We start from the raw sequence: 24,316 nt of genomic DNA, 5'->3' as shown, positions 1-24,316 counted from the left end.
TGATATTTAAGCATATGGAACTGACAATTTAGTGCCCTGATAACAAGAGTAGCCGAGGTGTATACTTTTTTACCCCATCTGTCCAATGTTCAGGAATCCCTGTCTGAGGGGGTGGGATTCTTAGCAGAGGTTTCTTTAATCCCTTTTGGCCCATGAGAAATGACCTCAGGGTCAGCTGTTGGATTTTTAAAAAGGTATTTGTGAGAGTCAGAGACTCTGTAGTACCCGTCTGGTTTCTGGGAGCAGGAGGGTAGGGCATCAGGAGTCAAGGTGGATTCAAGGAAAACATCATCCACCACATCCAGGACTGGGCGGATGGTAAAGGGTCTGTGTTGCGGAAGATCTAGGAATTCCCTGAGTCTCTTTTTAGTTATATAGATATATATCACACACACATGCATACATACACCTATATAGATATACAGATGTAAACACATGTGTGTGTGTGTGTGTGTGTGTGTGTGTGTGTGTGTGTGTGTGTGTGTGTGTGTGTGTGTGTGTGTGTGTGTGTGTGTGCACTCACGCGCGGGTGCGCATGTGTATACACAGATATATGTATATAGATATACGTATAAAAATGCAAGGCTGGAACCAACTGTCATCACACCTGAGAGAGTCCTCTGGTTTACAGTGGAATAAATTCCTGTCCTGCCACACAGCTCGTAGCCTAAAAGCATATTCTCAGTTTAAGTGGCAGCAATGATAATAGATTCGTCTCTCATCTGAATTTTTCTAGCAAGTGCAGAAAAGAAAAACAAAGGGCTAATAGGCAATAATCCTCCCCATCTAGAAGAACTAAGGAATAGGGTATAACAAGAAGATAACTGCATTCTGTCAATTGTGATAGCCAGTCTGATCTCTGCTGTGCAAAATCTGAGCTTGCCACCAATTAGGCTTTACTTGACTGTAGTTCAAAGGGTAAGCTGAAGTGAACAGTAGCTGAAGAAATCTAACCGCATATTTACCCCCACCAGGAGTTAAACTGCTCCAAAGGAAATGCTTTGGTTGATTGCTCATTACCATACCCAAATTCCTGCTTGCACAAGTGTGTTTTGCCCATATCAAGTTACATTCTGCCTATCTAACCTGTGAAGAAGGTGCTTGATTCTCAACTCCCACAGTCCATATCTGGCAAACAAAGTAGCACAACTCACTACTCACGCAGTTTTACATAGTATTAACCATGTTTCCCAGAGCCTCCACTTCTGCAATATGGAGAACCACTGCCAATGAAGCACTCATCCATCAGATCTTGTAAAAGGACTTGTTGGCAAGAAGGGAGACCCACAGTAAGACTGATAGTGTTAATCTACTAGCTCCTTACGACAACTTGGGGGAGGATCTGTGACAGCACAAAGGTTCTGCAACCACTGGGAACTCACCATCCTTAGAAGCACACATACAGAAAAACAGTGGGATCATCAAATACCAACAATTAAGTACAAGCAAGAAAACTACATATATTTTTTCTTTTTCTCTGACTACTATATCAGTCAATAAAACAGCTAGACCCAGTGACTACCCTACGTACTGAGCACACAGCATCATAACACAGCAGGATATGCAAGCAGAAATTAGACCAATATGGGGTAAAGATACCCAGACAGTTCCAATAGTAGCAGGAGCAATGGGGCTAATAAAAGAATTGTCAAGTGTACTTAAATATGCTAACAATACATGCAACTCTGTATGAACTGCAAAAGGATGCAATTATGTGCTTTTTCTTCTTGTGGCATTAGGCTGACTTAAAGGAAAAAGTTTTCTAAGATGGGGGATGAGCATCACAGAGACCCTCCAGTACGGTCACTGTCAGTTTCTATACATCGCTGATACTGTCCCACAAAGCCCACCCCAAAAAAAAAAAAAAAAGTTTCTCGGGAAAGGGTACCTAGGATGCATTGATTTCAAATCTTCCATGAAAGATGAAAATCTGAGTCATGACACCCAGTATGAACATTACAGATACTGCACTTTACCTGACATCAGCACAGATAAAATTATAGCAGGTGATATGAAACCACAGCAAAGACAAGTTCTAGCAGCTAGGTTTGTCCACAAGAGATTAACTGAATTGTGACAGAAGGGACAAATTCATGGCCCTGAGGCAGAATGGCAAAGGAAAATACCCTTCTGATCACCATATCCAAGGGTGTCAACACATCTGACAGTTAGTATTGTGGCCTCGAAGACCTGTGCTGGACTAAATAGAATAAAAATGAATTTTGTAGGACATTTGGAAAGGTGCGTCACCCCACTCCCATGGGTGTTTATAGAGGCCACCTTCCTTCTTATAAGCTAGGAGACGCATTTTTGCCCCTTTCTGCCTCCCCACAGCAGACCATCAGCTACCCACATTTCCTCTCCTTGACCACTGGCTCTACCAGACCAGCTTTAGCCTCCCTTGGTCTAAATCAGACCCACTTCTATGGCCAAGGAGACTTGGAACCCTAGTGCAGCTTTACACTATTGCTAGGAAGAGTTTTCACCAGTTTCTCCCCAGCCCCTACATGCACCCAGTAACACTTGGGAGTGCTGGACATGCAACGGGCATTACTGCTGATGCACCTCTTACTTTTGCAAGGGGCTGATGACAGCAGGACACCCTGCCCACCTTCAGGTAGTACCATCAAATTACATCCCTTGTCTCCATCAGAGAAAATTTGAACCACAAAAGTGTGCCCCCCATCCTCCCATGCAGGATGTGCACTCCCATCCTTCCCTGCCAATGTCTCAGACACCCAAGCTGCTAATCGAACCAGGGTCACCTAAGCAGTAGTCAGGGCTTTATCCCTCTACACCATGGAGCTGGCTGGAAGACTTGTATTTGGGTGCTTCTAGGATAATAGGATAACAGAATGAAATTATTAAGGATAAGTTTTATAAGTGGATGGATATAGATAGTTTATCCCCTTTCTTAAATACTGACATTTCTTCTGGGAAGAAGGTAATGTGAACTGCAGGTCAGTTCATAAGCGATCTCATCAGCCTGTGTGGAGGGAACAGATGAGAAAAAAAAAAGACTTGCCCATCCTTTTCTTAGAGGCCACAACTTCAATTTCTCAGATTCACCTCCCTAGGAAGACTTGAGAGTTCTGTGCATCTGTGGTGGTGGGGTTGCAGAACAGGCAATGACTTGTGAGAAGCTTATATGGGTCACTCTGATGTAACAAACTTAGTTTTTGCAGGGCATTTTCTCATACACACCAGGCCATATTCCCACCAAGCATCACACAGAGCAGACGCATCTAATGTCCGAGGGATGACTATAGCTCACTAGTTACTTAGGGCACAGCAGGAGCTTCCTTGCACTTAGGAATCAAGAACCCAAGACAAGGTGAGAGTCGATGTGCATCTACATTTCTTAGTAGGGAACCTAACAGCCTCTTTTATGCAAAAAGATCAGTTGACCTTCAACTCCAGGGTTTTCAGTGCTGAATCCAAGGGACTTGCTTCCAGTGCAAATGTTGTGGTTATCACCTGTCCTGTCTCCTCCTCCTCAGCCACTGGCTGATAGCAGGTGTGAAATGACTGCTTGGTAGCTGAAGTGTGCAGCTACCATTACAGCATACACAAGAGACTGCTTTGCCCAATGGCTACATGCCCCCTTTCCTTTTTTCTTAAGTGCCTAGAAGTTTCTTTAGGCTATTTTTGTGCTGATTATCCTCCAGTATAGCAATTCTGTGATTACTGATACACGTCTTGAGCTTCTCACACCTTTTACAGACGATAAGTAGGTATAACAGTGCTGCCCACACAGACAGTACAGATACTGCTAGTGTGAATATTAAACTGCAGTAAAACTCTGAAGGTCAAAGTGTCTTCAATACTGAAAATCTGAAATGTCCTATGAAGACCAGTGTTACAACTGATCAAACTGTGTGAGGAGGGCACGAATGAACCAGGCAGCAGAATACAGTAATGCCCTTCTAGATTCAGCACATGATGTTATGATGTGCTCTGGCAAAGGAATTCATACCTTAGAAAATGGGGGCTAGAAAATACAAGCAATATTAAGACAGTCTGCCTTAAGAAAAAATACCTTCATTAACTGCACGAGACCCTTCAGATCACAAATACACCATTTTTCTCTTGCACACTCCTGGCACACAGTGCAAACTGCAACGTACAGCAACTGTTGTTCTGGTCATTAACATCTGCATGGGAAACCAAGCTAAACGGTCTGATGCAGATTAAAGTCCTGCTACCACAACATAACATTTGCACAACTGAAGGGTAAAGTGCCTGAAGTCACAATGAACAGACAAGTGATTACTGTACAGAATATCACATAACACTTCACTGTTAGATGTTTATGAACAGTAGAATTACCACAATTAGCTCTTCCTCAATCAACTGTCTCACTGCATCCTCATGGACAAGTATGGCTTTTGACTGCTGAAGGTCTGACATCACCTAAAAATGATATAATAAAACATTATTTAGTTCCTTCAAAATGAACAGAAGACACAGAAAAATGAAAGTTACATACTTACCACAATGACAGACTTTCATGATCCATGTCCATTCACTTAAACAAAAGGACTGTCTGCCACAAGACAAAAGCCTTGACATTTAAATGCTAAAACTCTTTCCACTGCTCCCCCAATGCACTATAATATTCTCTCTCCAGAGCAAGTTTGCTTCTGAAAACCCACTTTTCCGTATCATATACAGACACCAACAGCCATTCCTCCATAATTCTTTACAAGACAAGACAGTGAGGCAAGGTGGGTGGGTATGTTGAAGTGAACAGACATAGGCCATAAAGATCTATATTTTTGGTAAGCACATGACAAATACCTTGCATGAACCAGTACATCCAGTTTAACAGCATGACAGTCCCCAGCTTTTACACCTGGGTGGCATCCAAACAGAACACTCAATGACTGCAGACCCCAAAGGCTGACATCATTCAGGTTGTGTTTTGTATAAGTAAGCACAAAAGCACAAGTTGCTGAAGCACAATCACCATCCAATGACACATTCCTGAAGAAGGTTCAGGATGTAGCCATTACCCCTGAAGAATGCCTTTTAGGCTTGCCTTGTAATACTTTGCTATACTTGGCACAGAGAAAATGACGCAGTGCATCAGCCACCTGAACAGTGAGGCCTTGGACACTTTTGCCCAAACTGTTGCAGGTGATTACATTTTCTAAATATTTTCTTTCTAACTAAACAGCAGCATAGTTGTCTAGGAAAAAGACAATACAATACATATATCTCAAAATCTGAATACTGAGGCGAAAACATGCATATTGATGGACTAGTTTAGATTATCTTCTGTGTCTAGCTTTGGCATAAAGGATGAGTTCGCCTGCAAAGTTAATAAGAGATAACAAGATCTGGTGGAAAGAGCACAAAGCTAAGAAGCTCTGCGACACAACAGCCATAATAAAGATCCTTCCAGGGGACAAACTTTAGATCTGTTTTGGCTGCTGGTTTAAAACAATGTTCATTTTTTATCATGAAATGAAAGTACTAAAAAGGTACAGGCTCTACAACAGAGGCCTTAATAAAAAGGTACAGGCTCTACAACAGAGGCCTTAATAAAAAGGTACAGGCTCTACAACAGAGGCCTTAATAAAAAGGTACAGGCTCTACAACAGATGCCTTAATAAAAAGGTACAGGCTCTACAACAGAGGCCTTAATAAAAAGGTACAGGCTCTACAACAGAGGCCTTAATAAAAAGGTACAGGCTCTACAACAGAGGCCTTAATAAAAAGGTACAGGCTCTACAACAGAGGCCTTAATAAAAAGGTACAGGCTCTACAACAGAGGCCTTAATAAAAAGGTACAGGCTCTACAACAGAGGCCTTAATAAAAAGGTACAGGCTCTACAACAGAGGCCTTAATAAAAAGGTACAGGCTCTACAACAGAGGCCTTAATAAAAAGGTACAGGCTCTACAACAGAGGCCTTAATAAAAAGGTACAGGCTCTACAACAGAGGCCTTAATAAAAGGTACAGGCTCTACAACAGAGGCCTTAATAAAAAGGTACAGGCTCTACAACAGAGGCCTTAATAAAAAGGTACAGGCTCTACAACAGAGGCCTTAATAAAAAGGTACAGGCTCTACAACAGAGGCCTTAATAAAAAGGTACAGGCTCTACAACAGAGGCCTTAATAAAAAGGTACAGGCTCTACAACAGAGGCCTTAATAAAAAGGTGCCCTTAAGAAGGAGTTATACACCTATAGGGATGCTAATTTAGAATGAATTCGGCACTTGGTGAAAATTAGAAATTATTGCTAAATTAACTTTATGAGAAGTGACACAGACCCTAATCATAATTGTTTGCCAAAAACTGAAGAGCTGCTAAGATCACAGCAGTAAAGGATGAACAGAAAGGTGTGCCTAGGCAGCTCCTAATGAAGGTTAGTGCTTGGGGCAGCTTCATGTGGGATTACAATCAAGTCAAAGAGATTTGTAAGGCCAGGAACAGTTTGCAGTAAGTAATCCCTGATTAGGATTAATGACTCATGTAAGGGCAGAATAAGACCCAGTCATCCAGGTATGGGAGTACTTCGGTTTCCATCAGCCCGAGATGGGCTATAATGGTTGTCAATAAAACTATGCAGTCAACTAGTTTTCACCAGCACATTCAAAGGGAAGTAAATGGTCTTTTTAAATCTCAGATTCAGGCAGGCACTCCTCATTACAGGGAAAAGTTCTCTTGGAGTTGGAAATTTCATGCCAGTGGCCAAGAGTCTTCCTTTCTAGGTTGTTCTTCTACAAGTTCTCCATCTGGGGAGCAAACAGCATGGAACAGAGGACAGTGGTGAATGACACTTTAAAGTTGTCCGCAAAGTTGCGATGTTTGAGATAGGTATGCAGGCATACTGCAATGTCTATTCTCAATGCACAAGTCACTCTGCGGACTACACTGCATAACACTGGCATGGTGAGGATAGAAACTGTAGCCACAGTTGCTATCCGATACTCTAGCTTCCTACATGGATCTCCATATGTCAGCTTTTTTACCACATCAAATGCCTTACTTGCTTGCTAGGTCATACTAAAAGCAAGTTGAGACAGTCAGGTAACTAAGGGATCAAAAAAAAAAAAAAAGATCAGATGCATACATGATGTAAATTGTCCACTGCCTGAGTGAGATTTCTTATGGAAGGCCACTATTAACTACTTTTTAAAGGCACTGGTCACTGCAATGGAGTCACCTGAGGAATTTTAATCCAACATTTAATGTTCTAGAAGGGTCAGAGGATCCTGTATGGTCTTCCTAGGCACAAACACATACACGTCTGGTTCCTGTCATGTCCTCAAAGAAGCTATTTTGTTGGCAAGGAGGGACCACTGAAAACGTAGATGAGGTGGAGCAAATTTACAGAAGCCTAGTCTCATCAAATTGTACTTGTATGACTCAAAGTTTTAGCTGTCCTTTAAGTGTTTGGCCACTTAAGTCTTTTTGAATGCCACTAACATAACAGATGTATCCAAGTTATTAAAACATTTTCTTGAGTGTGCAACAAGCTTCTTTCATTATTTTGAAGATGTGAACATCCATGGAAAAATTAGGAAGTATGCAACAATGACAAAGTTTACTGCAAATAGGCTGCCAAGAACACAATATCATTGTAACTCCTGGCACTGTCAGTTTGGCAAAGGTCTGCACACCAGACTTGCATTACCTCACTCTCACAGGCTGAAGAAAACCATGTAGAATATTTATGGAATGCACCGCATGCCTGTGATCCCGATGACAACCTACTAGTTTCAGAAGAGGAACATTTGAGCAAGGTTCATAACAGGCAATCAAAATATACCTTGCTCAGTTTTGTAAAATCTTTAGTCTAGAACATTAAGTTGCGATTACCATCTATGTAACAAGGCTGTTTTAAACTAAGAACTATTTGGTTGAGCCTTTTCTACACTGTGCTGATTTACAATTTTTGAGCCTGCATAATAAACATCCTACTGCTTCACCATTCATCTTGCACACAACAACATTGATTTGATGTCATGAAGTATAGTCATACGTGCAACTTACCACAACAATAGATGTTGGAGTAGAAAATCAGTGATGAAACTGCAGCCCTCACACAAACAATTTACCAAAAGGCTGGATATCTGACTTCTAAGTTACCTTCCAGAGCTTTCCTCAGATGTTGTTAGTTTTGTCAAAAATGCTTGGGTATGTCCCTTCAAGCCAAAGGGAAGCATATGGCTCATACACTACTTATGTGTATCCCATGGCAGGATATTCCTCTGTGAAGACTGAAGGCTATAGGGAGGCAATCCTGACTGCCCTCCCTGGTTTTAGAAAGGCTACGATTCTCAACCTTATTTATTTATTTATGGGAAACAAATGATCTCTCATGACAGTGGATATGGAAAGGAACCTGTACTACAGCAGTGATATCCTTCGTGTACATCTATGACTTCTCTTCCCAAAGGTTATGGCTTCAAGGCTGTGCTTTGCCTTCTGCAGCCATATGGTTCCAGTGAACCTCTCTCTCCAGTACCTCAGATTTTTATGGCTTCACCTAGACAACCTTCATGGCTAGGGTCACCAGCCCCCCACTGCAACAGGTATCACAAGAGTGTGAGCCTGCCGGGTCTATATTACAACCGCGAAAATCCTATACAGCGAATACGGAATCATCAACACATATTACCCGAACCGCGAATACACTGAACACCCTAAACCACGAAATGCAAAATCGCGAACCATCATAGCTGTCCAACCCCATCACGCGCTACATACTACCTACCCAAACAAAATAAATAAACCACATACATACACTAACCAAAACCCTACTTCTAACCCTACACTAAACCTTACATACATTACTGTTTATGCACTTACCTTAACCCGCACCCTAACCCTAAGGTCCGTAACTATCGCACACTTACTTTACACAGCTATACCCAAACAAAATAAATAAATCACATGCATGCACTACCCAAAACCCTACTTCTAACCCTACACTAAACCTTACATACATTACTGTCTATGCACTTACCCTAACCCGCACCCTAACCTTAAGGTCCATAACTATTGCACTGTTACTATCTATACACTTACCTTAACCCGCAACTAACTATCGCACACTTACCTTATGGAGCTATACCGCAGAAGGGCCAACCATGACGATTCGACATTTTGGATGTCGAGCTTCAGGACGATCAGTGTTTTTGCATTTCGACGTATACGTGTCAACGTTTCCGTATTCCGGTAAGTGGACCTTCAAGATTTTAATAGGGAACTGAGCCTGCCTGACAGCCACAACTGTTACTCACAAAGGAGACTTGGCAGGTTAAGCCCCTGTGTACGCCCATAATACCCAAGGGGTGGGAATGTAATATGTTCTGAGATGCACAACCATACTGCCCACACCCAGCGTGATCTTGACACTTACCTCCCCTCTCCAGTTTCCATGGGGGAATCTACTGCACTGTCCAAACACACATCTTTCCACCTCTCCTCTTGAACAGGTACAGTAAAGATAAGCCTCATTCTTCTTGCCCGTTCCACCTATGTCAGCTCCAAATGATGCCAGAGGAACTAATCGATCTCTGGTCACCTGGGCTTTTGTCATGGCTTTACGCCTCTATGCCAGTGCAGTGGCAACATCTATTCTGGTAAGTTACACATGAATGGCTCTACTATATTCACTGCAGTATTCATTGATGCAGTAACATTCCTTACATAAGGGAAGCATACTGGAACTACTTAAGGGGTACTGAGTGATGGTTTACCGAAAACCCCAGAGAATGGCCAAGGCAAAAGCCATCCTGTTCTTGGACTGGACATCTAGCTTATAATGCTTGGAGTAAGTGTGGATGGACATCCATATTACTTTCACAGATGCTCTGGGGTGATAGATTCTTAAAGCTAGCACTGTAGCTGTCACTGTAGTAACCATTTTATGTTTGCGGATTCATATCAAAAGGTTATACTGTGGACCAGCTGTATTGTGCACATTTGTTTGGTAACTGACATGCCTCCTTCATCTAGACGCAAGAACACAGTTTGTCTCCTTCTCTAAACAGCTTAGCTGTTAGCTATGGTATATCAGTTGACTGTGGCTATCAAGCAACTGCAAAATCACTTCTCCCTTCTTCTATGGGTTGGGGATAAGCCCTGCAAGCTGAATGGACCAATTAAGATTCACAGTTTAAACTATCGTTTGTCTAAAGGGGTGGGTGGTTCCTAGGCTAACCATAATTAAAGAATACCATACAAGACTAGATGCTCAAAAGGCCTGGAGATCAAATACTATTTTGGCCACTGTGATGCCTGCTAACAATACATCCATGAACATGAATTTAAGTGTTCCACAATGTATCCGAAAAAGAGTTTGGAATTGACAGGACTTTAACAGGGAGTATGTTTACAACTCCCAGACCTTTAAAAGAGGTATGGAATTAATGGACATGAGACTGTGACTTTAAATAATGAACTGAATTATACTTGTAACTTGTCAGGTTATGCACTAAATAACACTGAAATATCGGTTTTAAATAGAGGTCTAAAATTCATTCCCACTACTCTACATAGATTGTATGAGGGGAAAGGTGAATTTTTTTAAATTCACAAGTTGCATTCAGATTATTTTAAAGGAAGTAACATGAATGTAGAATGTTTTAGTGATAACGAATCTGAACAAAGCAATGACCGCTTTTTTTCCTTGCAATTCAGACGTGGAAGGAAATGCTTATTGTAAACTTAATACAGATGGTGTTGCATATAAAAGTGATTTATACCCCCTTTTAGAAATGAGGAAATTCAATCCTTCAGTTTTTCTTTAAATTATACTGTGGAGAAAGAGTATCACCTGTTCCATCGGAAGGGAAAAGCAATTATAAGTATAATTTAAGTAAGAATGAGTGGAAATGTGTAAATGATCTGAGTCATAATGGGGAACTCATCTTCAAACCAGCAGATACAGGGGGGAAACTAGTCATTCTTCATTATACACAATATTTAAGAATGTGCAATCATCATCTTACTAATGAACAGGTTTATGAAAGAGGAGAAATAAGTGGCTATAATAGAGCTATAGAAGAATATAAAGAACTGTTATAGGTTACAAGTTACAATATTTTTCATATGAAGATGTGCAATACAAGTTTAATGGAAAAAAATTATTCTATGCCCCAGTTTTTTTGTGCCCCCAAAATCCACAAAAATTTACAGGATCCACCGGGCTGCTGAACAGTGTCTGCTTGTAGGTATTTTACCCACACAATATGTCCTGTTTTTTGCACCAGTACTATCAGAGGTAGTGAAGTTACTATTGTACATTAAAGATGTATTTGATTTTTTTAGAACAAATAAAAGAAATAGTATGGGAGAAAGAAATGTACTTCATTGTGCTGGATGCGGTAAGTTTGTACACAATAAGCACAGCTGTGGAATGAAAGCATTGAATTTTTTTTTTTTGGGGGCACCCCAAAAACCCAACATGTCTTATAATTAATTTTATTTTGTTTGAGAAATAATATTTTTGAATTTAATGGAAATTTGTACAGACAAGTACAGGGAATAGCCATGGGGGCAGCTTTTGCCCCTATGTATGCCAATCTATTCATGGGCCTTTTTGAATATTTCTACATCTACAGAAGTGAATTTTACATCAGACATGTAGTAAAGTACTTCTGCTTTATAGATGATTTGATATTCATCTGTAAGGGGGTATAGAGGAAGGGAAACTGTTTACAGACAGTTGACATAGAAACAGATTTGGCATTAGTTTTGATGGAAGTTGGAAGTAGAGTCAATTATTTAGATATTATGACAGAAGGTAAACACCATGGTGGTTTAAGGACCAAAACACACAGAAAATTTGAACATTCTGACCATATTTTACATGGTCGAAGTTGCTACTCACCACATATTAGTCTATACCATACAGTCAATTTTTAAGAATCAAAAGATTGCGTAATAATCAAAAGGAATATTGTCAGTAAGTGAATAGGACAATAAAAATGTTCTGTGATAGAGGGTATGAACAAGAAGCGGTCTGGGAAGGAGTTAGGAAAATGAAAAGGAACAATAATAAGTGTAATAATATAAATAAGAGGGGCAGTTTGAGTAGAAATATATATGATAGGAAAATGTCTCAAGAGTATATATATTTTGTTTCTAAATATACCTTGTTTTCAGAGAGATTAATAAATCTGGTAAAATATTTTGGGGGTTTATTGTAGAGAAATGTAGTTTTTTTTTTAAATAATAGAAGAATGAGGTTTTCCTTTAAAAGAGGTAGGAGCATTAAGGATTTTCTGGTACATGGAAAATTCAAGATGCCTCCAGTAGGAAGGAATGATACTGTAATTTTAAAGAGGACATTTTCCTGTGGAAGATGTGCAGTATGTCAATTTTTTTTTGAAAATCCTTTTTATTGTATTTTTCCACAAATACATAATAAAGGTGAAAGTACAAAATTATTGCAGACAACACAGCATATATTAACATAAATGAGTAAAGGTATCCAAACTTTCCAAAGAAAACATTTAAACATTTGCAAGAAACTTTGTGATTAACAATTGAGATGGTTACTTAGTGCAGAGCTATGCTGGGAACGTTGAGAATTAGGACTGTATATGCAGGAAACCTTTAATTGTCTAGACTGGAAGAAAAAGAAAACAAAAGAAAACAGAAAAAACAAGAAAAAAGAGAAAAGAAAAGAAAAAACTTGAAAGTTTTCAAAAACCTAAAAAAATGTATATTATACACAATAAATACAATGTTGGAAGCCATCCTTTTGTTGAATCACAGAAGTGTGTTTTATATATCAGTGATACAACTATTTATGTTCAATAACATAGAGGTTTATAACATAGAGGTTTTCTTTTATTTTAAATCAGCCACCTACCTGACATTTAATTTTAAGTATTCTGTATGTTAATCAAAATTGTCTCTAGGAGAGAATTTCAGTACGTTTGGAAGTATAATCTTTTTTTAATACTTTTAGTGGCTAGTTTGTGAGAGGTGATATATTTAACTGCCATTTCTTTGAAGTTGTTCCATGAGATATTTTTGCTATTGACCCAATTGTAGATATCTAAAATGTAAGTAGTGCGCATACTGTAACTAAGATATGTTTGCGCATTCCGATGATTGAACTAGGAATAATATGCAGGATCATTGTTTCCCAAGAGAGAATATTTTTTGCGTATCCAAATTTCTCTAGTTGCATTCTTAGAGAACACCAGAGCTTGGAGATTTTCTCACAGCTCCAGAAGATGTGGAGAATATCCACATCTTCCCTAGCACAGAATGGGCACAGTGAGCTTTTTCTGTAACCAAATTTTCTGAGAACAGCTGGGGTATATTATGCAGTATTGTTAATCATCGGTTGTATGTGTATGAGGTTTTTGAAAGGTGCAAGTTTTAAGGTATTATTGACGGCATCTAGTTTTTGTATTATAGAGATATTATTTACGTTTTCCCAGTATTTTGAGTATAGTAACGCAGATTGGTGTTTTAACTCATTTATTAATTTATAAGAATTTGATAACATTGTTTCTTTAAGCTGTTAGAGCTTTGATTATGTTTTGGGTATTTTCTATACTTTGTATTTCTATTTTGTGGTTTGAATATTTTAGGTGTATTATTGATATCCTTTGTCTAAGAATGTAATTATAGCAAGCTGGCGACTTGAATTTTTCTCTTGGTTTAGCACGTGTGTCATCTTTGTACTTCAGGTCCCATACTATTAGTTTTTTAATTCTTGGGAATGGTTTGAGATCAATCATTTTATTATTTAACTCAATATTCAGGTTCATATGAATAGGCTGTAACAGTACTAACAAATTCTGCAGATTGATAGAAAGAAAAAGGGATTGGAATGCAGTAATACCATTTTTGATTATTGGGTGTAGTTTGTGAAAAATTTTTTGTTGGCATTGGAGGAAAGGAACAGCTTTGGGATTTATGTTTACGGCATTTAGTAAATCTGCCCATATTGGGTACCAAGTCTTTTTTTGCAATTTGGATCAACCTGTTTGCTTTTATAATAACGTAATATAGGCCAAAATCTGGTAGCCCCAGCCCGCCTTTTATTTTTATTATTGTAAGGTTTTTGTAGCTTATTCTTGTTGTTTTAGGGTGCCATAGGAATTTGGAGAGGGCCTTTTCTATTGCTTTGAGTAGTCTTTTTGGTAGTTTGAGGTTAATAGAGTTTAGCTGAAATAGAATTTTGGGAAGAATATTCATTTTAATAATGGCAGATTTAGAGAGAAGCGATAGGTTTAAGCTTTCCCATCTTAAGATGTCTTGCCTAATTTTATCCCATGTGTTTAGGAACTTTTGAGGTATGCATTTCTTTGTAAGTATGAGAGAAGTTTATGCCTAAGTATTTTAGCTTACATGTTATGGGTATGTCAACTAAAGGGAAGTATGCTGTATTATGGTTTATGGGATTTAGAGGGAAGATTGAGGATTTTTTTGGGTTCATGTTATAATTTGCAACTGTAGAGAACTGTTCCATTGAGGAAAGAATTTTTGGCAAGTCTGTATTAGGGAGTTCGAAGTACAAGTTTAGGTCTTCAGCAAAAGCTGAGTATTTTACTATTGTGTTATACCTTTGGGAAATGATGGTGTGTGTTTTGGGAGATATGGAGTAGTAGCGGTTTTAGATAAATACTGAAAAGGAACAGAGATAGTGGGCAACCCTGACGAGTTCCATTTGTGATTTTAATAGGTTTAGAATACCACTTGTTAATGCTTAACGTGGTTGTGGAATTATTATAAATCATCTTGATGGCCATTATAAATGAAGTGGGGAAGCTGAAGTGTGACATTGTTGAGAAAAGAAAATCTTGGTCCACATTGTCAAATGCTTTTGAGGCATCTACTATAAGTACGTATCTTGGATGCTAATCTTTAGTTAAGAGAGAAATTAGGGTGTCTAACATACAGGTATTATCGCTTAGTTGTCTTTTTTTCATGAAGCCCATTTGTTCTGGGGAAATAATTTTATTCAAGATTTTTTGTAATCTATTAGCTAACATTGAAGACAGTATCTTTATGTCCAGATTTATAAAGGCAATGAGCCTGTCATTTGTGGGATTCAGCTTGTCTGAATTAGGTTTTGGGATTAAAATTGTCTTTGAATTATTTAAGTATTTGTCTGTAAAGCCATTTTCTATAATAAAGTTGTATAGTCTTAGCAGTATTGGAGCTAGTATATTGCTGAGTTTTTTGTAGAACATAGCTGTAAATCCGTCAGGGCCTTGACTTTTAGTTTTTTAATCGCAATTTTTATTTCAATGATTGATAAGGGACTGTTCAAAAGGTTATACTGTTCTACATCGAGTTTAGGAAATTTTAAATTAAGGAATTTCTCTTGTAGATTAGGGTAAATGTTTCTGCTTTTCGCGGTTAGAGATCTTGTTATAAATATCCCAGAACAAGTTGACTAGATCTTCATTGTTCTGTAGATTTCTATCTTTATATTGTATTTTTTGGGATATTATGGATAGTTTTTTTGATGTTCATCATACTTGCAAGTACCTTAGAAGGGGTTTGTGCCCATTCAGAATACTTGTATAGGAGTTTCAGTTTATTTATTATGTGTTTATGAAGTTGCATAGAGTGGAGTTCTTGCTGAATCTGTTGTAATTTCCTTTCTAGTTCCTGTGAGTGATGGGTTTGTAATTGTAATTCAGTGTTTTTGTATTGCGACGCAAGCAGACTAATCTTTTCTTGCTCTTGTTTTTTGTACAGTGAAGCTTTCTGTATTAAGATTCCCCTTAATACAGTTTTTGTGGCTGCCCATTGAATGTCTAATGGTATTTGGACTTTGTGAATTATCTTGTTCCAATTGTTTTATAGCTTTACCTAACTCCTCAATCAACTCTTTATGGTTTAAAAGGTTGTTGTTGAAGTACTAGTTATAGGGGCCTCGCTAATTAGGAGAATTGAGATTTCTATTGAGAGTAATTGTGATTTTGGAATGATCTGAGATTATTATGGGATTCATTACATATTTTTGGCAAAACCTAGCAAGGTTCAAAGAGATCAGGAAATAATCTAATCTTGACCATACTTTATGTGGAGGGGGAATAGAAAGTGTATTTGATTATTGATCTGTCATGATCCAAAATTAGGTAGGGGTCAACAAGGCTGTGGTTATGTATGAGGTCATTTAGAGCTGATGTCACTTGGGCTGGCTGTTTCCTGTTTTTGTTTGAGCTATCTGTAAGTGGGTCGATTAAACAATTCCAATCTCCCCCTATAATGACAGAATGATTGGCAAAGTTTAACAGCAGGTTGTATGTTTCGTATAGAAAGAGATGCTGGTTTGAACATGGGCCATATATATTCAAGAAGAGAGTATTGTGTTTTGTTTGTGGATGTGTGCTAGTGAAAAAACACCATCTTCCTTTCGTATCACAGTTACTATTTGTTATGTTCTCTTGAAAAGATTCTTTGATAATAATAGCGGTTCCTTTTGTAGCAGAGCTGGCCCCTGATGAAATAATTAGCTTGATCCATTTTCTTGAGCTAATTTTTGACCATTGTTCTTTGTTTAGGTGTGTTTCTTGTAAGAATATATTTGAGTTAGCCTGATAGATTAAGTGCAGGATTAGACGTAGCTTTTTGTTATCACGTAACCCATTAACATTCCAGGTATCAACTATGTACACGGCTGGCTATCTGTTCTTTACATACAGATAAAACAGTGGCCTTAGGTTATTTTTGTATCTGTAGTGAACTAAGTCATTGTTGTGATGAAGAAAATTGTTTATGGGTATCATACTTTTGAAAAGGATGGCTTCCAACCTTTTTTCACCCCCCAGTGCCTACCCACCTATCTCCCTTCCTTTTTATGGTATTAAATTTTATGCTTAGTGTGTTTGAATTCCATCTGGGAGTGTTGTTATACTGCTGGTAAAGGGAGATAATAACTAGAAACTTTACTTCGTTCCAAGTGATACTAATCACACCTGACACACAGTTGCATGCTCCTCAGTGAAGTGTGTGCTCTAAACATGTTGAAACTATTTACAGATTTCGCAATAGTGTGTTAATATCTTAATAAATGAAAAGAAAAAACATTATGTAAAGCCTGGATTTTGATTACATTCATTACAGTTTATAGGACTACTTTCCATTTGAGGGTTGTTTGTGAGGAAAGCCATTTAAACGTTATAGCCTCCTTTTGTTTTTAACTAAAGACACTTGCTTGTGCACAGTTAATCGAAGTTTATCTAAATATGCTTAAACATTAAATAATTTTACACTGAACCCCTTATATATATATATATATATATATATATATATATATATATATATATATATATATATATTTTTTTTTTTTTTTTTTATTGCAGAAAAGTGACAGACACCTGATGCTTAGTGTGCATATTACACCTACTGCATTTCTGGCAGACCAACTAAACACATTTTAACTGCAGTGTACTGCTGCATGCAAACAGAAACAGATAAATAATAATTATGGTAGAACTGTAATTCTTCCTAACTATACATCCATAGTTTTGGATATGATCATATAAACACAACGTGAAGACATTTAGTTAACATTACTTTTAAAATCAGAAGTACACTTTTTAGATAGACAAACAGAAACATCCTGATAAATCTACAAGCAGTGTCCCCTGCATGGGACAGCATTTTGATTTTACTTAGAACTAAAGAACTTTACACATTTAACACACAGACCAGAACTGAAACTAAAATAGATGACTACTGAAGACCTTCATCCACTTGCTGTGTTTTGAACAGATACAACTTTCATACAAAGTTAGTTATTTAAAATAAACAATTTTCTTTATACATTTGCCTCAAAGAATCATTTAACTGCACTTGCAAAAGTCCTGTTTTGTTACCTTGAGAAGCTATAGCTTTGCATGCTTTCATAATTCCTTTAATTCCGATTTATTTTACTACTATACATTGAGCTCTGTGGTTCCCAGTATGTCAATTTGTTGTCAGACGTTTTTCCAACATTAATGGAAACAGGTTTCAGGAACAGGGGGTTTACAACTGTGGAAGTGAGGGAGTTATGGGCTTCAATGCCCTTGTGAAAAATTTTACATAGGAGAAAGTAAGAGTTTTTCCACAAGGTTGAAGGAGCATGTGAGGGACATCAAAAAGAATAAACAATTTAGTCCAGTAGCAGCACATTTTCATGAATGTCATGGAAGGGATCCCTCAAGGTTATAAGTGTCAGTTTTGGAGCAGATTTATGTTGAATATACAGGCTTACAAAATGTCAAATATAGGTCAAGTAAAAAGGAGTCTATATGTTTGTTTGTGTCTTTCAGCTTTTCATGGTTAGGGCTCGCCACAGCGGAACTCCGGTCTGCTAATGATTGGCAGTTGATTTTTACATACCGGCTTGCCAGGCCTGACGCACAACCTTCAACGAAGGTACGCCCATTCACGCATGTCTCCATGCAGAAGACGCTCTAGCTGAGAATCAAACTGGACAGCATCTTACTGTGAGGTGACAACGCTACCGCAGCACCAAATGTGTTGTAAAAAAGGAGTCTATATACATTTTAAAATTTAATACACTCTTTCCAAAGGGACTTGATAAAGAGTGCAACTGGAAATGTTTTCTGTAAAATGTGTGATTTTAAGTAATTGTTTAATTGCATAATTGAAGTTAAGGAGCATTTAAAGGCTGCTGGGAAATGTGACAGACATACTCTGCAAAGGCTTGTATAAGCACAGGCACTAGAGAATTTTATTGGTTTGCTACAATACACTCTTTCCAAAGGGACTTGATAAAGAGTGCAACTGGAAATGTTTTCTGTAAAATGTGTGATTTTAAGTAATTGTTTAATTGCATAATTGAAGTTATGGAGCATTTAAAGGCTGCTGGGAAATGTGAAAGACATACTCTGCAAAGGCTTGTATAAGCACAGGCACTAGAGACTTTTATTGGTTTGCTACAATAAAATCTCAGTCTTTGTAATTCACTGGGCCTTTTTTGCCATTTGGTGCATGAATGTAAGCACTGTTGATGTGCTAGGTTTAAATGAGGCCAGTATCAGTTGCCATACTACAACAGAAAAGGCTCAATGAGATGAATCTATTTTATAGATGAATTTATGTTCAGGACCTCCCTAATAAAAATCATCACTAAGAAATGTGAGGACTCCTGACTACTTAAAGCAGAGACTGCTACTTTTGTCAATATTTAGAATTGTGCCTGCCAACGGGAGTTTTATGAAGTACTTCAGGATTCTGGTTGTCAAGCAGCAGTTTTCCAAAATACTCCTGCTGCTGAACCATATACAAAACCTTTTCCATTTTGTCAGCACTTTAAGCACCTTGTCCAACAGCTTACTCTTAAAAGGAATGAGGCTTAAATATATAAAAAAAAAAAAAAAAAAAAAAAAGGCCTCAGGGTTCACAAGTTTGGGTGCTTCAGCATGTCTGCCTGCTGTATTGCAGGACACTGACTAGAGGAAGGAAGGGGGGGTCCCACTGAGCTATTTGTCTCATGACTGCAAAAACAAGCCACCATGGACCTGTATGAAGCCACTGGAAGGGGTGTTTCTCTTCCTCTTTTACTTTCCTTTATACTCTGGGGATTGGGGAAACTGGCAAAAGTAGTAATGTACACCTTTTGTCCAAGCTACTCTGAAAAGTGGCCTAAGCTTTGTGACTTGAAAATCTTAACCAGAAGGTTGCGAGGTGGCAGTTTTCTCTGATATTAACAAATACACCAATGAACTCCCACAATTCTCTGAGATTGCCCTGAAAACCCAAGTCTCCAATCTCTACTTGTAGTTGTTAATGCAAAAATTACTTTGTCTGCAAGGACACTGACATGAGGGGATGTAGGGAGGCTGAAGATACAAACCAAAATAAATAGCGGTCTTCCTTATCTAGCCCACAAAGTGGGCATGAATCTGCCACCCCCTTTACACTATGAGGCTGAGTGCTTATTTGTTTACTAGGGAAGAGCACGGATTAAATTTTACCATTTGCAGTCTCATTCCAGGTTACAACAGTTAAGTAACATTAAAGATACAACTCAGTTATACAGTATAGTGATGTAATATAGCATGATGTAAAAGATAAAGGTGTTACAGGTGAGGTAAATGTGGTCCACGTAAAATAATGGACATAGCATAAACAAGTATGGAGAGAAATTGTAAAGGGAGTGGAACATGCAGAATATTAACAACAGAAGAGCTAATAACAGAAGTGGATATTATAGGCAGTACAGAATGACTACGGCAAGATGGAAAAACAGTGAGCATTAGTTTATAACTGGGAGGGTTAGGAGATTAAACAGCCAAGGTTATCCGAGACTAATGTAACAGCGCAACCATGAGAGTCAGGTCACATGGCCTGTGTTCTGGCACTTGCACTTTTATTAAGTCATGCACGGTATCAACTGACATCTGAACTGTTTGTAGTCTCCGATTTCAGTAAGAGCAGGTAGCAAAAATTTCCAGTTTAGGAGCAAGACCAGAGAAGCTTTGGTCTGTGGAATGAAGTTTAGTAGATGGAGTTTTGAGAGCAGGACCATTACTGGACTGGGCTTCTTATGTTGTGGTGTGGGTAGGAAACAGTCAGTCTCCTAGTTTGGGGGTGGAGTGGGGGGGGGTGTTGACACTTGTTTGAAGAGAAGATAGCAGAGGAGGAGATTGGCTCTGCCTTGAATTTGAAGCCAACCTGCCTTTCACAAGATGATGTTCACACAGAAGGGAATTGTTGATGAAAGCAGCAGGTTTTATTAGAAACAGATTGCAAGGCGGTAATGTTTTTGTAAGGCAGTGTTAAACAAGGGTAAGGCCATATTCTAATAGTGAAAAGCAGGATACCTGTGCCTAAAGCTGCTCTAGCAGGTTGTGGGAAAAAATTAGATAGTTTGGGCCCCAAAAAAAAAACTAAGCCAATTGTTTAGTTGTAGAACATCAGGTTTAAGTCAGTCTTGGAAGACTAAGTGAGGACTGGATCTACAGATAACCATTTCGACAGTGTAAAGGAGGAGTTGTACAGGAGATAGGTCAAGAGGCAGTTTATTTATAAAAACTATTGGTGCAAGAGCTGATCCAGGAGAACCCCTGAAAGAGTGAAGGCTGTATCTGAAAAGGCAGGCCCAATTTTAACTGTGAATGTTTGGTTGGTCAGACAGTCTTTGAATCACTGGGTAGATTCAGAGCCTAAACAGATACCTTGAAAATGGAATAATACGATGGAGTGGTCAACCAGGTCAACGGCTCAGGTAAGATGAACGAATACATGCCCAAAATCCATGCTGCTACCAAGAAAGTGCTATTTGTCAAGTAAGTGGCAAGTTGGTTATAAATAGTTTTTCAAGGCTTTACTAAAAGTAGGAAGTATTAAAACTGGACAGAAATGGGACACTATTACCACTTTTAGTCAGACTGCTGAGCCTGAGATGGCTCTGTAAGGTTTTTAGAGTTAGGACCATCATTTTTTTTTCAAATATTTATGTACTACTACTACTACTGTGAGTTCCAGTTCCAGGAGCTAACTGTGAGGCCTCCCCAAGAGAGTATGAGGCATCTTTGGTGAGTGTCTGCTTTAGGGAAAGGACAATAATACAGTGTGCTTGTTTTTTTTTTTCCTACCCGAGTTGCTCATCAGGTTGGTTTCTTCATCATATAAACAAGAAGGGTAAATCACTGGGATAGTGGGTGTTAAAGTTGAAGCCAAACTCTCTTTAGGTGCCGCTGATTGTACTAATGTGCTATAAGGCAAGTGGTACCATCGGGGCAGATGCTGATAATGGTCTGAACCTCTCAATATTTCTCTGGTCTGCAGTTTGTTCTCTTGTTCCAGTCTGAGAAATGAGAACTTTATCAGGAATTTTTGGAAGAAAAAGACAAGTGTCCAGAAAGACTCCCAGGAACATCCTACTTTTCTCCAACTATAGGCTGGACGCTGGTATCTTCAAGGTAAAGCCCAGGTGTGACAGTGCGAGTGCTCTGGTAGCAATGGCCATGGTCATGTCCTTTGCCAACATCTGTTGTATAACGAAGTCATCCAGGAAGGGATAGAAGACCCCCCCCCCCAGTCTCTTGCAGGCACAGACTGGGGATAAACAATTTGTGAATGCCTTCCAGCACTGACAAAAGTACAAAGGGGAGTGAATTAAACTGGAAGAGGATGCACTCCACCTCACATGTGAGGAAGCATCTATGATACAGGTGAACTGCAATCTGCAGTTAACTGCTCTTCAGGTCTAAGCTGGTGACTAAGGCATTTTTGCAAATCAGAGAAAGTGCCTGCAAAACCAGCATTTTGAACTTTATATCCAGGAATTTGTTTAGCCTGGGTATGTTCCAGGAAATATCCCCATGAGCAATATTTTCCCTGGTACCTAAAACAGATGTTAGTAAAAGTCTCTCACCTTGTTATGTTATTATCATCTCTATTGCCTCCATGGACACAATCTGTCCCGCTATGGACAGATGTCAGGTCTAGCTGGTCTTCAAGAACCAGAGAGAACTCCACATTAAGGGAGATTCTGAAACAAATGCTAACCTGTAGCCTTTAACAATAATGGACTTCACTCACTGTTCAGACATTAGTAGGAGTCCTCCTTTCTTGAATAAGACCAGACAACCACCCAACTAAAGGGAAGGTATATGAGAAGGGAGTCAAGTCGTTACTGACTGAGAGCTTTGTGTGTGTGGCAGGTGTAGGGGAAAGGGGCTCTGTCTTTCCAAAAAAAATTTTCTGCAGGCTGCTTTTTTTTTTTTTTTTTTTTTAAACATTTTCAGTCAGGTTTTGAGCAAGCAGTCTTCTGTAAAAAATGGTTAAGTGAATTACCCTCAAACCAATTAAAACCCAATAGAAAATCCATCAAGGCCTGCCAGAAATAAAAATGTAATGTTTGAACTATTTCCCTGACTCTTGCGTGGAAAAACTAATGCACGGTACCTTTCACCTAATACCTAGTCATAGCATCAAGACACCCTACATTAAAGACCAAAGTGTAACTGAACATGCTTATCAGCATGCAGGAACAGCTCAGGCATTATGGAAATGCATTTCTACACAAGCCAAGAATGAGGCTTTATAGCTTCCATATGATATGCCCCCTCCCAAATGTATCAATTCCTATTTGTACACAATAACTCTGTTTCTTAAAATGCTGGATAATCAAATGTGTTGACTTGAGGAATGGACTGTGGCAAAAAGTACACTGCTAAAGGACAGAGATACAGATGGTGAGCGACTGAAGGCCTACTAGTCAAGAGTGGTGATCTGAAAAGTGACTGCCTCTGTCCGTGTGTATTACATCTATATATCTACACATCTCACTCTCCTCTTTCTGTGTGTGTGTGTGTGTGTGTGTCTGTGTGTGTGTGTGTGTGTGTGTGTGTGTGTGTGTGTGTGTGTGTATATATATATATATATATATATATATATATACACACACACACACACACAAAAATGTATGTACACGTGTACACACACACATCTGGTCCATTGCCAGGGTGGGAAGATGACTACACAACACTGTTGTTGTTTGTCTTTTTGGCTTTTCCCAGTTAGGGGTTGCCATAGCAGAACTCCGGTCCGCTCATGATTGGCAGTAAATTTTTTTATGGTGCCGAGTTACCAGCCCGACGCCCAACCTTCAGTGAAGGCACGCACATTCACGCATGTCTTTCGGAGGCAACTCGACTGCACACTATATATGTTCAAAAAAGAAGTTATGTCTTACCATAACGTTCCATCTGTGTTGTAGATCTTCATTCATTCATTACTGATAGGACTTCGGTTTTGTCCTCGGAACTGACAGAGCCGGTACCAAGTTCGCACCAGCCAAAAACTCACAGCTAAGACCTACCCACAATGTCCCTCTCAGTCTCTTCAGATAGAGTTTGCCCACCCTTACAGTATAGAAATAGTAATAGTGATAGTAGGAGGCTCTGTCTGAGCAGATACCTTAACCAATAAGGAGATCCCAAAGTCCACCAGGAGTCCAGGCAGGAAGGCGGGAAGTAATAAATGAATGAAGATCTACAACACAGATGGAACGTTATGGTAAGACATAACTTCTTTATCTGATGTTGTAAATCTTCATTCATTCCTTACTGACAGGACCGAGTCCCCAGCTACTAGAGTCCTGGGTGGCCCTAAGGAAGGACATTCATGAGCACCATAGAACCAAAAGAATCTCGTCCCCTGGAGGCCAAATCCAATTTGTAATGAGTGTCAAAGGTATGAGGTCTTGCCCAAGTGGTTGCTGTGCAGATATTATCCATAGAGGCTCGAATGAAAGGCCACTGAGGTAGCCATCGATCTCGTAGAGTGAGCCTTTATTTTGGAAAGCAAGCTCACTTTGTTTTGATGGTAGATGAAAATAATGGCGTTTCTGAGC

The 24,316-nt window shown here is 38.9% G+C and overlaps 1 protein-coding gene across 1 annotated transcript in view; it reads right to left on the bottom strand.

Annotated features, from left to right (window-relative positions):
• RRBP1 (ribosome binding protein 1) overlaps nt 1–24,316 on the bottom strand; it is a gene marked incomplete in the record, with an annotated part of 1,023,325 nt that overhangs the window by 52,104 nt on the left and 946,905 nt on the right. Inside the window, 1 exon segment of the mRNA XM_044056904.1 lies at nt 4,330–4,413. Within this exon segment, the coding sequence (XP_043912839.1) occupies nt 4,330–4,413 (84 nt within the window).

The sequence above is a fragment of the Protopterus annectens genome, chromosome 1.part2 (assembly GCF_019279795.1).
Source record: "Protopterus annectens isolate FY-2018-M chromosome 1.part2, PAN1.0, whole genome shotgun sequence".
Taxonomy (NCBI): Eukaryota; Metazoa; Chordata; order Ceratodontiformes; family Protopteridae; genus Protopterus; species Protopterus annectens.
The sequence above is the reverse complement of the archived record's forward strand: the minus strand, read 5'-3'. Positions and strand labels throughout refer to the sequence as shown.